The following is a 14,678-nucleotide window of genomic DNA, read 5'->3' on the forward strand; positions in this document are numbered from 1 at the left end:
CCCCCCTTGTGGTTCTTATCGATTGGCTTCCCCGTCCAAGCCTGCAGCCTCTTTAAACCAGACTGAGCCCCATTGGATAACATTTGGCACCCGATGCTGAAAAGCACCTCTGCACCTGGCTGCCCCAGGGCCACCCAAGGTGACCTGTTGGTGTTACCTTGGACATTACCCCATACTAACCTTAAGTCCAGAAGAACGGTCTCATAAGTCGCTGTGCTGTACCTGAATGCCATACTTGTTTTTCCTACCATAGGATAACATTGCAGTTTCTGCAAAACGTACTGTGTCGACTTTTTAAATTCAAAAGCATTCCTCTTGAAAAATGTACTTACCTGATCTTATCGATTCTGGTGCCTGAACATATAAAGATGCATCTTATTTTTTAAAAATTGATATGGATCTCCTTATTGAATTGTGTGTATCACTTATTGACTATTGTATTTGCAGACGTCTAACATTCCTCTGATAAGCCGACCACACTACTCCATTGAAGAGTACCTTGGGATTAGTAGAGCAAGCCCCTGACCACTAGTGAGGACATATCTGGACTCTTTTTGGTATACAATATAAAGAGCCAGCTTCCTACACTGTTTGAGGATCACCAAGATTGTGGCTCCACGCAGGTTAGGCAGGAGATCCCATAATGGCAGGATGTATTTATACATGTCAAGCAGTGGGTGTGGAGGGGGCAGTCAGACTAGCTGCATGTCTTTTATACAACTCCTTTGGGAAGCAGTTTGGCTCAGGAGCTTTCTCAGTTGGGAGCACCTGGATAGCCACCCGTATTTCTTTGGCGGCAAGTGGTTCATCTAATTCTTGCCTGTCTGGGTCTGAAAGTTTGGGCACAATCAGGTCTTCAATAACTGAGTTTTCCTGTTCCGCTGCAGGCACGGGCCGAACTCATAAAGGCGAGTGTAGTGAATTGTCATTTCCTGGGCAATGAGCTTGGTGTGGGGGGGGGAAATGCTTGGGCGTGACTGTCTGGCCAGAGCTAGTGCTTAGGCTGGGAACCAGCTGAAGTTCCTGGTCTTTGTTTGCCAGCCAGTACAGCAATGTTCCTGTCTTATTTCCTAATTTGTATTAGTTTCTATTGTGTAGTTATATGAACTAGTGCTGCACGATGCAATGTCCAGGAGCATATCCTAAAGCGTCAGTCTCTACAGTTCAATTTTGTGTCACCCCTGATCATTAGGGTTGCCGAATAGATTCTCCTCTGCCTTATGTATTTCATGCATCAAGTCAGTTATTGCTTTACGTTTGTGATCCCTGGTCAAGGTCTGATGGGATATTATCTTCCCCCTTAGGACTGCCTCTAAGGCCTTCCCGTGTATTGCCGGTTAATCAACCGAGTCTTTACTGATAGTAAGGTAGTCAGTGATTTGTTCCCAGAGGAAGATTTCAAACTTGGTGTTAAAAAACCACCAGGTGCAGAGCCACCAATGCACTGTCTGCCTCCGTCTACCTGACTCAAATTGAGGGGTTACCAGGGCACGGTCAGTAAGCACACATGGAAGGATCCAGACATCCACTAAATCAGCTATGTCCGCTGAGAACAGAAAAAAAGTAGTCTATCCTAGGACCCATCTGAGTGGTAGCAGAAGGAATACTTCTTCAACTGTGGATGTAGCAGGCGGGAAAGGCCGTGCACACCGCCAAGCTAATTGATCTACTTGTCTTGGGGTTGCAAGAGTTTAGATGGGGTCCAAAAATTGACACCAAATAGTGTAGGGCCTGGGGGGGAGGGGGATTGTAGCAGCACTTTTGTGAGTGCCTGTAGCGTGTCCATTTCAAGTGTAGCATGTGCATTAACTAAGAATCATCCAGTGAGAACCTTCGATGACATAGAAACCATGGTAAAGTTTAGTGACCTGTACAGAGAAGTATTTGTGCAAAAGAATACAGACCTGAAGGGAAGTAGTAGTGTATACAGCATGGTATACTCTAGAATAGCCACCACGGTGTAGTATGGGGCAGTTATTACAGAGTGTGTTTCCTGCAATAGCCCCACTGGTGGGTAGAAGCTTTTATGGTACTGGCACACAGCACCTCTCTTGACTTTGTTGTTGAGACCATTAACATTCCATGAAGTGCAGCATATAGGTAGAGCAAAAACCCAACTGAACAAAACTCAAACATAATCTAAAGCAGTGTAACTCCCCAAATGGTAACACACACTTACACCCCAAGAGCACCTGTCGCCCTCCCTTAACCAAAAGGGGTCGCTGTTCCGTAGCCATGTGCCAGGCTGCCTCGGGAGACTCAAAGAAAAGGGTTTTGGAATTATGGATAACTTTTAGTGTCGCTGAAAACAGAAGCAGGTATTGGATTCCCTGGGTTCTCAGATGTTGTTTTTCATAAGACCGCCTTCTTTGTTGTACTAGTATAGTCAGGAAAAATCATAATCTGGCAATTCTGGGACTGCAGGTCCCTGAATTTGTAAGTTTCTCTAATGATCGTGTCTTTGTTCCTGTAGCTCAGCAACTTGCCAATCATAGGGCCTGGAGGAGGTTTTGAGTCAGGGAGCGGTGTGTCCTTTCCACATCAAAGCAGGCAGTGAGTAAGGATTTGGGTATCCAGGTAGCCATCTAAGTTTCTAGGAATTCTTCGGGTGTGGGGCTTCCTGCATCCTCGGGTAATCCAACGAATCAGAGATTACAACTGCAGGCCCTGCCCTCATTTTCTACATGAGTCTCAAGGGTTTTGGGAATGTGGAAGTGTTGTGAAACCATTGAAGTTCTCATTCTGTGTCTTTCAGTTCGGACACCCACCCTCTGCCTCAGACAACCTCTCAGCTACAAGCCCCCCACAGCTCCTATCGTGAGAAGTTCACCTTAATGCTCACCTCGACTATCTAATTCTGCAGCGCAGTGCGCGAGGCGTGAATGGCCTTTTGTATAGTCTCTGTTTTGCAAGGAGTCTCAGACATTGATGATGATCTACCCATGTTTTCAGATGACCCTTTTGCGCCAAATGTTGGGGCTGTATATTTATCGATCTTGACCTGACTCTGGAAGGACGAGGGTCTGTCCCAGCTCATGATGTTAGTGGTCTCCCTACCCCCAGGTTAGAAGGGCTGGTTCTAAATTTCCATTCATTCCCCTTCTTATTCAGGGCAAGTCCAAGGGGTAACTTGGGAGGGAGCAGATGTTCAGGGTCGGAGGGCGGTCAGGCCCCTGATCTGCTCATCCCACCATCCCGGCCTTCCAGGCCACGTCCCTCATATATGTTTATGTTTTATGAATACAGTAACACATACTGAATATTAAATAGGAGGTTTCACTCTAGATATTTTGTGACTGACTAATAAATGACTTGAATTATTTTTTTCTGTTTAATAGACCATGGCTACAGGTTTGTATACGGCTGTAGTATGACTAGCAATAGAAAGGGAATCCCTTATTGCAGCCGTCATCTCGGTCATAAGGATACTGCCCTTGGACTTACAGTGACGGAAAACCATCATCTCAATTAACAGCCAACTGTGGAATAGGAGTTTTGCTTGATTTGTTCAGTGCATTTCATACCATAGTATGGACTTAATCATGATGAAACAACAATGCTATAGGTTTCAATATTTACAATTCAGAACACTGATGGGCCGAGCATTGATAAGTTAGATACACACAAAAAGAAGCTACCCTGAATGAGTGTCTGATTCTAAGATGGAAAAGGCACACTACGCCTTCTTCTGTGGAGTGTTGGGCATATCAAAAAATTGGAAGGACTGTCCTCACACACCACGAGGTGTTATGCTTCATCATCGGCAGTCCTGGCTCTCTAAAAAACCACGTTTGACAGAGAGCGGGCCTTCACATGGAGACAGGGAGGCACTTCTACAACTAAGTGGGGGCCCGTGCAAAGAAGTGAGTGACTTAAAAATTAATGCAAACTCCACATATAATTTTATTTATATGGGGTTGGCTTAATATTAAAAGCTAGGGTGGAGACACGGGGGTTTAGTACCCCCCATTCCCATCAGTGTCGTCAACATGTTTCTGCCAACCAGGCCAGGCGGGTCCATGGCATTCATCAGGAAGTGATGTAGGGGCTCCTTTCTTGTATCTAAAGACTAAGATAAATCCATCTGGTAAGTTGACGTTTGTCAAACTCTACTGTGAAACTTAAAACCCCAGGTTAGGGGTTGGCATGTCCCATGGGAAGGGGGAAATGAGGGACCCCTGTAGTCACACTTGCCTTAAGGTGCGTCCCTCGTAGTGATCCTATGATCTTTCCCCGCTGAGCATTGATAAGACATACTGTGAGGATGCATTCATAAAAATATGCAAAACATGTGTTCCACTGTGGATATGCATTCATGTGACCAAAAAATGTTTTATTTAAAAGAATATACAATAGCAAAACTGCCTCAGTGACATTTTTGAAATAATTGAACTAAATAGCAGTGTTCAGCAAGACACGGTAACAGAAATTGGTGTGTTTTTGAAGGTCATAATTTGGGCCTTCGGTCAGTGGCTTGCTTGGGATAGGTATAAAAGGACTGAAAGCACAGACTAATATGGTGGGCTAGGAGACGACACACATCAAGGAGGGAAGCATTAGCATCACCTCAGATGGCATTTCTCAGCTTCCCTATAGATTGCCACTTCTGCTGCAAGAGGCATCTGAAAGTGGCGAGTGCCAAGACAGCATATACTTTGTGTACAGTAACCACAAGTAAGGATTCAAGGCAGAAAAAAAGTAAGGGTCAAAAAGCGCCACAAGCTACCTAATCTGCAAGGGCTTTCTTGCCCGACGCCATTTTATAACCCTGCTAAAATTAGTTGGGTACCGTAAAATTTTCCTTGTTCTATTGGACACAAATACTTCGAAGGTCAAAAATAAATTTGCTACAATAATATCACTGAGGTTTCACTGTACTAGCCATATTAGTATACCATATATTTTCATTTGAATATAATTAAGTGTCAATACAGGCTCAAGGCAGTCTTTTGCAGTTCTTCTAAGCGCATTTCAAGAGTGGCAATATAATGATTTTATAAACTAAGGGCCTGCTTTAGATCTTGGCGAATGGGTTACTCAGTCACAACGGTGACGGATATCCCATCCGCCGAAATATAAATCTCCAAGGATATAATGGGATTTAAATTTCGGCAGACTGGATATCTGTCACCGTTGTAACGGAGTAACCTGTCGGTCAAGATCTAACTCAGGCCCTAAATATGTTTTAACACAATTATCCTGAATTTCAACCCAAGTTCATAACATTTAATCATCTTGGCAGTCCTAAACATAGTACTATAAAATCGGTCTACAATTTGTCTTGAATTAATGAATAATGACAGGCATATGCACTTGCAAAGGTTTACAATAAAAAGCATGACAAAGACATAACAACTAACTCAAGAATTTTCCGCTCAGCTTAGCTTTCAGTCAACATTAATCATATATCTCTTTCAGGCAAATGAGATTACAAAGGCTCAGGTGGAATTTGCCTCCCACAAGTAGATGTAAGAGCATTATTCACGAAAGATAGGATTAGCATCATTTGGAACAAGGCTCGCTTCATCAATACATACATAGCTGCCAAGTTTCCAGTTTGCTTCTGTGCGACATTTCCAGGGTTTCATTGTGCTTATGCGTGGCATTCCATTGCATTATATGTGTCAATTTGAGTGCCACTTTATTGCCTATAAAATCCAACAGAGAATTCCCTGTAATGACTTAAAAAATATCAGAATGTACTCCTTTTTGTGCAACAAGACTGTAGAAAACGCCTTGAAACAGATCAATGCCCTAGAGTCCTAATGGTGTTGTGTGTTTCTTACATAGACCATTGATGTTTTCTAAAATGTAAGCCTAACTGTGCACGTTGTAGGTCGCTTTTATTTTGCACACGTTAAAACATAACACGCTTGCCTTTGTGGCACACTGTATATTCACACAGAACCTGCATGTGTCTTTGCATTGTATTATTTTCCTGATTTAGTCTGAACACCCTAGGCAAGATCAAACAACAATGCCCTTAGTTATTCTCTCTGGTCAGACACTAGCACCTAGACATAACAAGAGAAGGCAGCTGCTTTTTTGGAGCACACGTCTGATCATATAATTGAGGACAGTGGTTCTGAACAAACACTAACTGAGCGAAGCTTCTGAAGCAAGAGTGCTGCGTCAGCTGAGATATAGAACATCCACCTATGTATGCTAAGATACAGGGTCCGCCACTAATTCCAGAGAGCTTTAATATATTATCATTTAGCTTCAGTGGGTTTAGGCTAATCGGTCTTATGACAAGACAGGGATTTTTGTGGAATATGGTTTGTTAACCATGCTAATAATATTTTTGGTATGTATTTGTTGTCTAATTGTGGCACAAATACTGCATCTTAGAGCACAATAGCTTAAATATATTTTATAAACTTGCTTTTGTGTCTCTAGTTTATCTTATTGTGGACAAGTACAAATGAGAGAGCAAAAGGGTGTGTCCTGTTACCGCGATCCCTGAGAGGGCCAAGAATGAGGTGTTCTGGGGTACTAACTCACTTGTTTCTCTGGAACGGTTAGGAGGGCAAGTGAGGCACTATAGATGGTTGGTCTCGGGCTCATGATGTAAGGGCTGCCAGCAGTTCTGCAGGAGCGTCAGGAACCTGATGAGAATACCTCAGCCTTCCCCAGCGGTCTTCCGACTCTAGAGATTCGGAAGACTCGCCAGGGGAAAACAGGGAAACAAAACAAGGGAAGGTGGGTTCGCACTTCAATGGCGTAACTGGCGTCTGGTTCTGAAGAAAAGGGGACTCACACCTCGCACACACCCTGTAAAACAAAGACTGTGTAAATACTATTACATAAGAACAACCCTCTTGTAGAACTCGACACTTGACCTCACCTACCCCTGTGTGGTGGCTTCTAATCTTGTAGCGTGAAGGCGTCAAGGGGTCTACTGTAATGGCCTACGTAAAGGAGAGCACAACGTTAGAAGGGAGTAAGAACCAACACTAGAGCCTACTCTATTCCTTCAGGCAGCTTACCCCCAGTAGTTCTGTTGAAGGACTACCAATTCCCCGGATTCTACTTTGCCTTGTGACCACTGTGGAGGGTAGTTGTTCTACTGAGACGTACATCACAACCTGTCAAAACAACCAAGATTCCCCCTGAGTTCCCCTTCTTATATATAGCATAAATTTATTTGAAAAATAAAGTAGCGCATTGCGCTGTTACCGTGATTCTGTCGGAAGGAGAGTCAGCACAGTGATCCACGCAAATATCCCAAGGGAGCGACAGGATACTTTTGTAAGAGGAAATGGAATGGAAACACCCACACTAGTGTGTGCCACCCAAAAGAACACTACCAGGCTACAAGTATACTGAACAACGCCTGGCCGGTAGAAAGAGCAGAGTCAGCCACTGGTTTGCGTGCCACAAGAAGGGAATAACGGGGGAAAATAAGGAGGGGAAGAACTAATACAGTAGGTGCCGGAATATGCAGAGCAAGACACTTCCTAGATAACGTGGAGTGCACTGGAAACCGCCCGGCATGAAAGGACAGCAAGCGCTTGGAATTCAGCACAGCTATGGCGCCACGAATACCGAAAAGGACAACAATCTCCAAACGCTACAGAAAGTCAGGAACACTGGAGTACCTCTCTCTCTCTGCACGAAGGGGAGAGAGGCAATGTCCGCCCTGCTATCGGTGGTGTGGAAGAGGGCAGGACGAAACGCCGCGTAGGAAGGAGAAAGCGGCGACGATACAGCAAGCCGCCTTCGTTCACTAGAACGAAGACGGAAACAGGAAATGCTGTACCGGAAGTCAGGCAGCTAAGCGTTGGGACGGAAATGAATCTCGAGGCAAGAACGCTAAGCGCGTTTACTTGCCTCGGGGTTCCTTAAATACTGCAGCGTCGAGGAGCTAGGACCGCGGGGCACGACACATGAATACTGAGGTGGTATGGTGACTCAGTCCCTACACGCTGATGTTCTATGGTTCCAAGCATAAGTCTGTTCCTGATAAGAATTCCTGCAACAATGGAAGATCAATGACTTACCTATTCTAATTTGCTCACACCAAAAATACCTGTGGCACTGTCTCTGGTTGGCGCAGGTATGCACTTGCGACAAGCAGGGACCCTTTCCTCTAAGTCAGGGCGTAGGATTACCTGTTTAAAAATAACCCCTGCTCACCCTCTAGGTAACGTGGCGCGAGCAGTCAGGCTAGATTTCCAGAGGGCATTAGGTTAAGCATTCAAGGTATCCCACACAATAATCACCACCCCACCACACAAAGACACAAGGCTGAATTTATAGTAAAATAAAGTTCTTTATATATAAGATCTCTTTAGGCAGGTTGTAAAAATACAGTTCTCTTGTTCAAATAATGTTCCAGTTACTTGCAAATGCTTTTCAGGCAGTCCACAGATGTTACAAGGGCAAAATTAGACTTAAAATAGCTTCTTTGGGGTATTTGTACGCTTCGTAGCGCTATCTGGACGCGTCGTGCCGTTCCTCACGCTTCTCGCGTGAGTACGCGTATGCCGGACGTGGACCGTACCTTCGTAGGTACGCGTCGTACACGTTCGGGACGTCTCGTGCCAAATCCCACGCTTTCCGCGTGAGCGCCGGCAATGGGTTTTGCTCTATACGGGCCGTACAGAGGCAGGGACGCGCCGCACACAGACGGCAGAGCAGGCTCGGCTCGTACAAGGCAAGTACGGGCCGTACTATGGTGCGCAAGTGTCAAATACCTTACTTCTTTAGGGGGCAATGTTCGCGAAGGCTTGCAGACGCCTTCCACGAGTGTCCCACGTCGAGTCCTGGTCCCGGCTCCTCCGTGGACGACGATGCTTCGTGGGGGCACTTCTCCGCCTTCTCAGCCTACCAGCGAAGGGGAATGTCCACTGCGGCCTCGGGGGTCCCCAATGAGGTGTCCCACGTCGCGTTGTCGTCCCTCGCAGTCAGAGGGTGGCAGTGCTTCGTGGAACACTCGAGGATTGTCCCAGCCACACGACAGTGCTCAGAGGAAGGGAGGGCAGCTCGGGGGCGATTCCCAGCGCGTTGCAGCACAGTCGGCTTACCAGGGGATCACCAGTGCGTCATAGGTCCTCGCGGTGATCTCGGCGGCACAGGGTCGCAGAGGCTCGGTGCTTAGACGGTCAGGTTGTTTCCTTCGCGTTGCGAGCTACGGCTCGGAGGGACAGTTACTTGCAGTGCTGCGACCAGGTGGACAGGTCCCTGCGGTGCTCGTGGTAGCCCCAGGTGGCAGATGTCGCGGTGCTTTGGAAAGAGGAAGAGGGCACACAGGTTCTCTGGGGGTCAGCATCACAGGATCGCTCTCAGCAGCTTCTCCTCTTCTGGGGGAGAGGTAGCGCCCACTGTTCCTGGGGCGCAGTTCAGGTGGCAAGTTCACAAGCAAGCCCTTGGAGATGGTTTGAAAGCATAAGTTGATGCAAAGTCTTTTCCTTTAGTCTTTTCCTCTCCTTCCAGCAGACAGGCATCCACTGCAGGCCAGTCTCTCAGGCAGAGAGACAGTATTCCTCCTTCAGCTTCTCCAGGTCCTTCTCCTTTAGGCAGAGGTTCGTCTTGGCGCAAACAGGATCTGATTTCTTAGGAGCAGGGCTCCTTCTTTTATAGCACAATTCTTTTGTTCTTTGTCGCCAGGGGGCCTGGGCCTGGCTCAGTCCAGTTCTGGAGCACTTTGTTGTGGTGACTCTGCTCTTTCCTTTCAGCAGCAGGGCAGAGACATCAGCCGCTCCACAGGGGGCGGAGCCGGCATTGTGGTGGCAGAGCACAGGTCTATTCACCTTCCACCCATCCTGGTGTAATCTCTCTACCCACCACCTGGCAGCCAGCCTGTCTCCTGGAATTCCCCAGCCCTGCTCCTTTACTGTTACTAGGCAGAACACACACACACAGCAGAGGCGGACTGCAATGGCCAGGTCAGTAAGTCATAAAACAGCCAACACCAGGTCAGAAAAAATACAGGAGGAAGGCAAAAAGTTTAGGGATGACCCTGCAAAAAGGGCCAAGTCCAACAGGCACCAATATAATATACAATTTGTTAATCATAGCAATTTGTCTGCCTCCGCTGTCAGCAGTCAATTCTTGCTCTATGGTGTCACATTGGCTAACTCAAAAATAGTCAACTTATTTGTGTCCGCTCTGCAGGTCAGCACTGCCCAGCACCACTGGCACGTGCAGCTACAGACAGCAAAGACTGTAAGCACTGTGGCCCAGTGACTTGACAGAAAAGGGTGTGACTGGGACTACAGAAAAATCAAGTTGAACTGGGATATAGATTGGAAAGGATTCAAATGAGACAGAGGATACATCTTAAGGGTCTGCAAGGTACCAAGGTTTGATATGGTAATGAATGCAGACACAAATTTCTGAATTCACCCTCATTTGGAGGATGTTACCCTTCTTGGACTAATTTTAAACTTGGTTTTCCCAAGTGACATTTGTGGCTCAAAAAACACCTGCATTCCGACCTTTCTAGGGAACCATAAGGGCAGTATTATAGATTATATTCTTTTGTCATATGAACTATGCCCGTTTTTAATTGATTTTCTGTAACCAGTAGCCGTGTAAGTGATCATAACCCGCTTTTTATTAAAGTGAACTCTTATTAAGACCCCTAAGGTAAGTCGGCCTGATAATCTGGAGTTGACGAGGAATAAAGGACTATTTTCTAAACTATTTCCATTAATCTTATGTCTTTTAACTCAGTTCGGGAGAAGTCACTTTACCGCTGTTTTAATTCGGCATGTTCAGCCGCACAAAGAACCCTGCAAGCTACACTATAAAACACTTCCCAGGGTAGCTTCTGAAGACAAGCAAGCTAGGGGTCTGTATAAACAGGTTGTGGAAGACAGAAATGCTGGTAATCTGAAAGATAATACCAAATTTTGGGAAGTGATCAATAGCCAGTTTTTTAAGGGGCATGACGATCCGGGTATCGATGGTGTTTTCCCGATGGAGGCATGTGTCTCGTATTTCACGAGAATTTTTGCCCCAGAGGATGCGCCCTCACTACAACGTCATGACTGTAATTCATTAAGAATTATTATGTGTTTACAACAGAATCTGTTAGTGTTCGATATGGCCCTTATGGTGAATGCTATCCCCACATACGATCAACTAGGGGTATCAGGCAGGGGTGCATATCGGCCCCTTTTCTTTTTCTGTTACATATGCTGAATCTATACAGGAGGAAGTATCTATGTTGCTGGCCTCTGGGGGTATAATAAGGTATTTTACAAAGTGCTGAAAATAATTTTTTGCGTAGACTACTTTTAGTCCCTAATGTCAGATTAGCCCCTTTATTATTGTGGGTCAAAATATGGTCATCCCCAGAGGCTAGTCTGATTAGATCCTGCATTTCAGACTGTGTGTTATTAGATGGAGTAGACAAGATACAATGGCTAAGGTACTTGAAGGTTACCTTTGATAGATTGGGCCTCCTTGATCTTTATAGATTCCCACAAACAATTGACCCCAACCACAAGCTAAGAGTTAAAGAACTGTTTTTAGATCATTGTATGAATAAACGCTTGGTCGCTGCTAAGGCCAAGCAATCAATCATAAATTATGCCACAGTTTCAGCAAATTAGCAAATTAGGGTTAGAGTCTTATTTGAGGTGGTGCGTTTCCCTTACATAGCGTCACTGGCTGACTTTGTTTAGACTCTGCACTTTGTACTTTAAATTTGCTTTTCCTTTCCCAGAAACACAGCAGCAGAATATATCTCTTTTTGTGTGTGACAACTTTTCGAGCCAAAGCACCATTGATTTATTTCTATTTTTCCCATTGTATCAAGATCCAAGACACCGTTTTTAGGTGCCGTTGCTGCGTAAGGCCAATATGAGACGCATAAGGATGGTTTAATTTTTATGCAGTCTTTAGGCTCACCTGAAATCTGTTCTGTAGTTTTAAATTTTATAAAATCAGTGTTTCACATCAGGATGAGATATACATTTTAAGGTCTATTTTTTAATGTTTTAGACCTGTATATGGTTTTCTACCAGATGAAATTTTTAAGCTATGCCTTTTCTTTTTTATGTGTGCTTTCATGTTCATGGCCTTCGACCCCATAAAGTTTACTTTGACTTGACTAATTTTCACAAATATCTCTCAATGCAATCTCCTACATGAAAAACTTTCCTCACCTTCCAGAAATAATTGCATTACCATTGATCTAAAGGTCTTATCCCCTAAATTAATTGATCTCACCAAGCTGGGGAGTCAAAATTTTGAAATATATGGCAAATACTAAGGGAAGTTTTAGAGTAAAATCTACAATGAAAGGTGGGGTTCTGATCGGGATAGGGAGGTGCTTAGCCTCACTACCTGTAATCAACAATATAGAGAGTATTATTAAGATGTCATGAAACTGGCTTTTAAGTTAACTCACACAAAGGAAACCAAGGCTAGTCCGGAAAGGAGAGCCATTACCAATACCTAGCTAATTGCCAGCCCAGACTAATCTCTCCTTGGTGATTTTAACTGTAATGGCTGCAGCATTTAATGATGCGCTGATGTGTTTGAGAGCTATGACCTACAGGACACAACTAATATGCAGCCTCCACATAGGATGGAAGCAGGATCGCAGACTCTCTAATTGGAGGGGCGTGGGGGTGTCTCTGCCTGCTTGGGGGTCAGGTGCTGCCACCAAAAGGCCAGGTAGCTATATGGTCTGAATCAGCCTGGAGTCAGGTGGGAAGAAGCAAGGCCTCCAATCCTGGGTAAGTGGGGATAAACCACGTTTGTTAACAAAACACCAGGTTCCTGGGTCATTAACCACTCAATAAGTAGACTGAGGCAGCTGCTGGGTCACACAGCACCAACCTGTGTAAGCAGGGATTTGCTGCACACGAAAGACACAAGCCTGCACTCAGGCCAATCAACTGCATACCCAGAAAGGCACTGGATCCACGTTACAGGTCTGACCTCCAGGAGGAGTCTTTGATTGTTTATATATGCGCAACGCCGATGAAGGGAATCCACATGTTGGGAGAGGTGGGCTGGGGAAGAAGGCTGTTTCTTTTTTTCTGACAGCAGAATTCCTTTCACATTGTAACAACAACTTAGCTTGCCCTACCATGGCAACTAATCAGCTCTCCACAACCTAGGCCTGGCTATTATTTCCTTAGGAAGAAGCACACAGCAACTTCTCTGACTGGTTTATATTATCCCACAGAGCTGTCTGGAGCACCTCGTTGCAAAGCTAGAAGCTACTAATTATGAGTGACTAAATGTTTTAGTGTGCTGATTCGGACACCAGCACTAGAACACATTAGTCTAACCACTGATGCGTGGTACTGGACAGGGCTGCCAATATGAAAGTAATTTAGCAATGCCAAAAGGAAAGAAAATAGAATTAAAATGACGAATAAGCCTAAAACCAATACAAATTATAAAACAAAATTTAATATTCAGAAATAAAGTGCATTCTGGGTTCTACAGTTGCAATATTGCTGCTGATTGTAGGCACAGTGTGTCAGTACAAATATAACAACAAAAGCTGATAAACTTTAGGCAACATTCATCTTTACCTTGGCTACTTCATTGGCTATCCTTTCTTGATATAATTTTTCCACCAGCTGAATTACATTCATGCTATCATTTTCTTCCACGTCATAGTGTACGAGTACACCTCCGTTAAGGTTTTCTTGCTTACACTTTGTCAACTGTACAATTTCCTTCCTCAGTTCTGTATTTTCAAGACTGTATTGTTCTTTAAGGGTGGAAGCCAGTTTTTCAAGTTCTTCTTGGTGCTGTATTTTTAGATAATTCACCTCTTGCATGTATTTAGTGGTTAGGGACTGCCTAAGTGTCTGCAACTGTTGTATGGGACCACTGGGAATCTTCACAGAACATTCTTCAGCCATCTCGGGTTCGTTAATCTAAAAATAAAGGAAGCAAAAAGCATTATTTTCTAGCCATGAATGAAGTTGTATAGCCTGTCCAGAACGAGAAAGTATAAGGGGACTATACAGGCTTTTAAATAATCATTATCCCTACAATGTACAATGTGCTGGTCTCACATGATGTACAACTGGATGGTAAAAACACAGACAACAAACTAAGAGAGGAACCTAGTTAGTAAAAACTGTGCAAACACGTAGATTTCAGTAATTATATTAGTTCAGGCTTGGGGATAGGTTCCTACTTGGTGAGAATTCTTGGGTCTGAATGTTGATAGTTTTCAGAAGGGGACGTATAATTGGTATGCTTTAAGAGGGCTCTCACTTGCCAGAAAGAGTTAAATGGATTAAAATGCAGGCTGTAGTGGGTTGCATTTAATCCAAGCAAGTGTGAAAACAATTTGAGCTGGCTGGAGGAAATGCAAAACAAATAACTGTTCTGTGGTCTGAATGTTTAGTGCCCAAAAAGAAACAAATAATCAAAGGGGAGACTGCTTTTAGGGAGATACATAGAATTCTGAGTCAGCTTTTAAAGGCGTGTCACTCTAATCAATATGAGAGGAAGTGACATGTTTTAACTACTGTCCTAAAGTATTGTGCAAATATTAGTGGCGCGTCTTTGTGTAAAAGTAAAGTCTGGTAAACGTTTTACCCACATTAAGTGTATCTGCAGTTAACAACAGGAGTAGACATATGGTTGAGCTAGACAGGACAACAGCAGACAGGGTTCTGTGGGACTCTAGTAAAGGCCTGCTCTTTTGGGACCGTGTGGGAATGAGAACGCCGACTTAAGGGTGACAA

The 14,678-nt window shown here is 44.5% G+C and overlaps 1 protein-coding gene across 5 annotated transcripts in view; it reads right to left on the minus strand.

Annotated features, from left to right (window-relative positions):
* Window positions 1–14,678, minus strand: part of AKAP9 (A-kinase anchoring protein 9) — a 1,384,828-nt gene that overhangs the window by 996,125 nt on the left and 374,025 nt on the right. For all 5 annotated transcript variants that reach the window (XM_085631105.1, XM_085631108.1, XM_085631107.1 and 2 more), the window contains one exon: window positions 13,506–13,856. In XM_085631105.1, coding sequence (XP_085487231.1) covers window positions 13,506–13,856 — 351 coding nt within the window. The remainder of the gene's footprint in view (window positions 1–13,505; window positions 13,857–14,678) is intronic.

The sequence above is a fragment of the Triturus cristatus genome, chromosome 10 (assembly GCF_964204655.1).
Source record: "Triturus cristatus chromosome 10, aTriCri1.1, whole genome shotgun sequence".
NCBI classification, from domain to species: domain Eukaryota; kingdom Metazoa; phylum Chordata; class Amphibia; order Caudata; family Salamandridae; genus Triturus; species Triturus cristatus.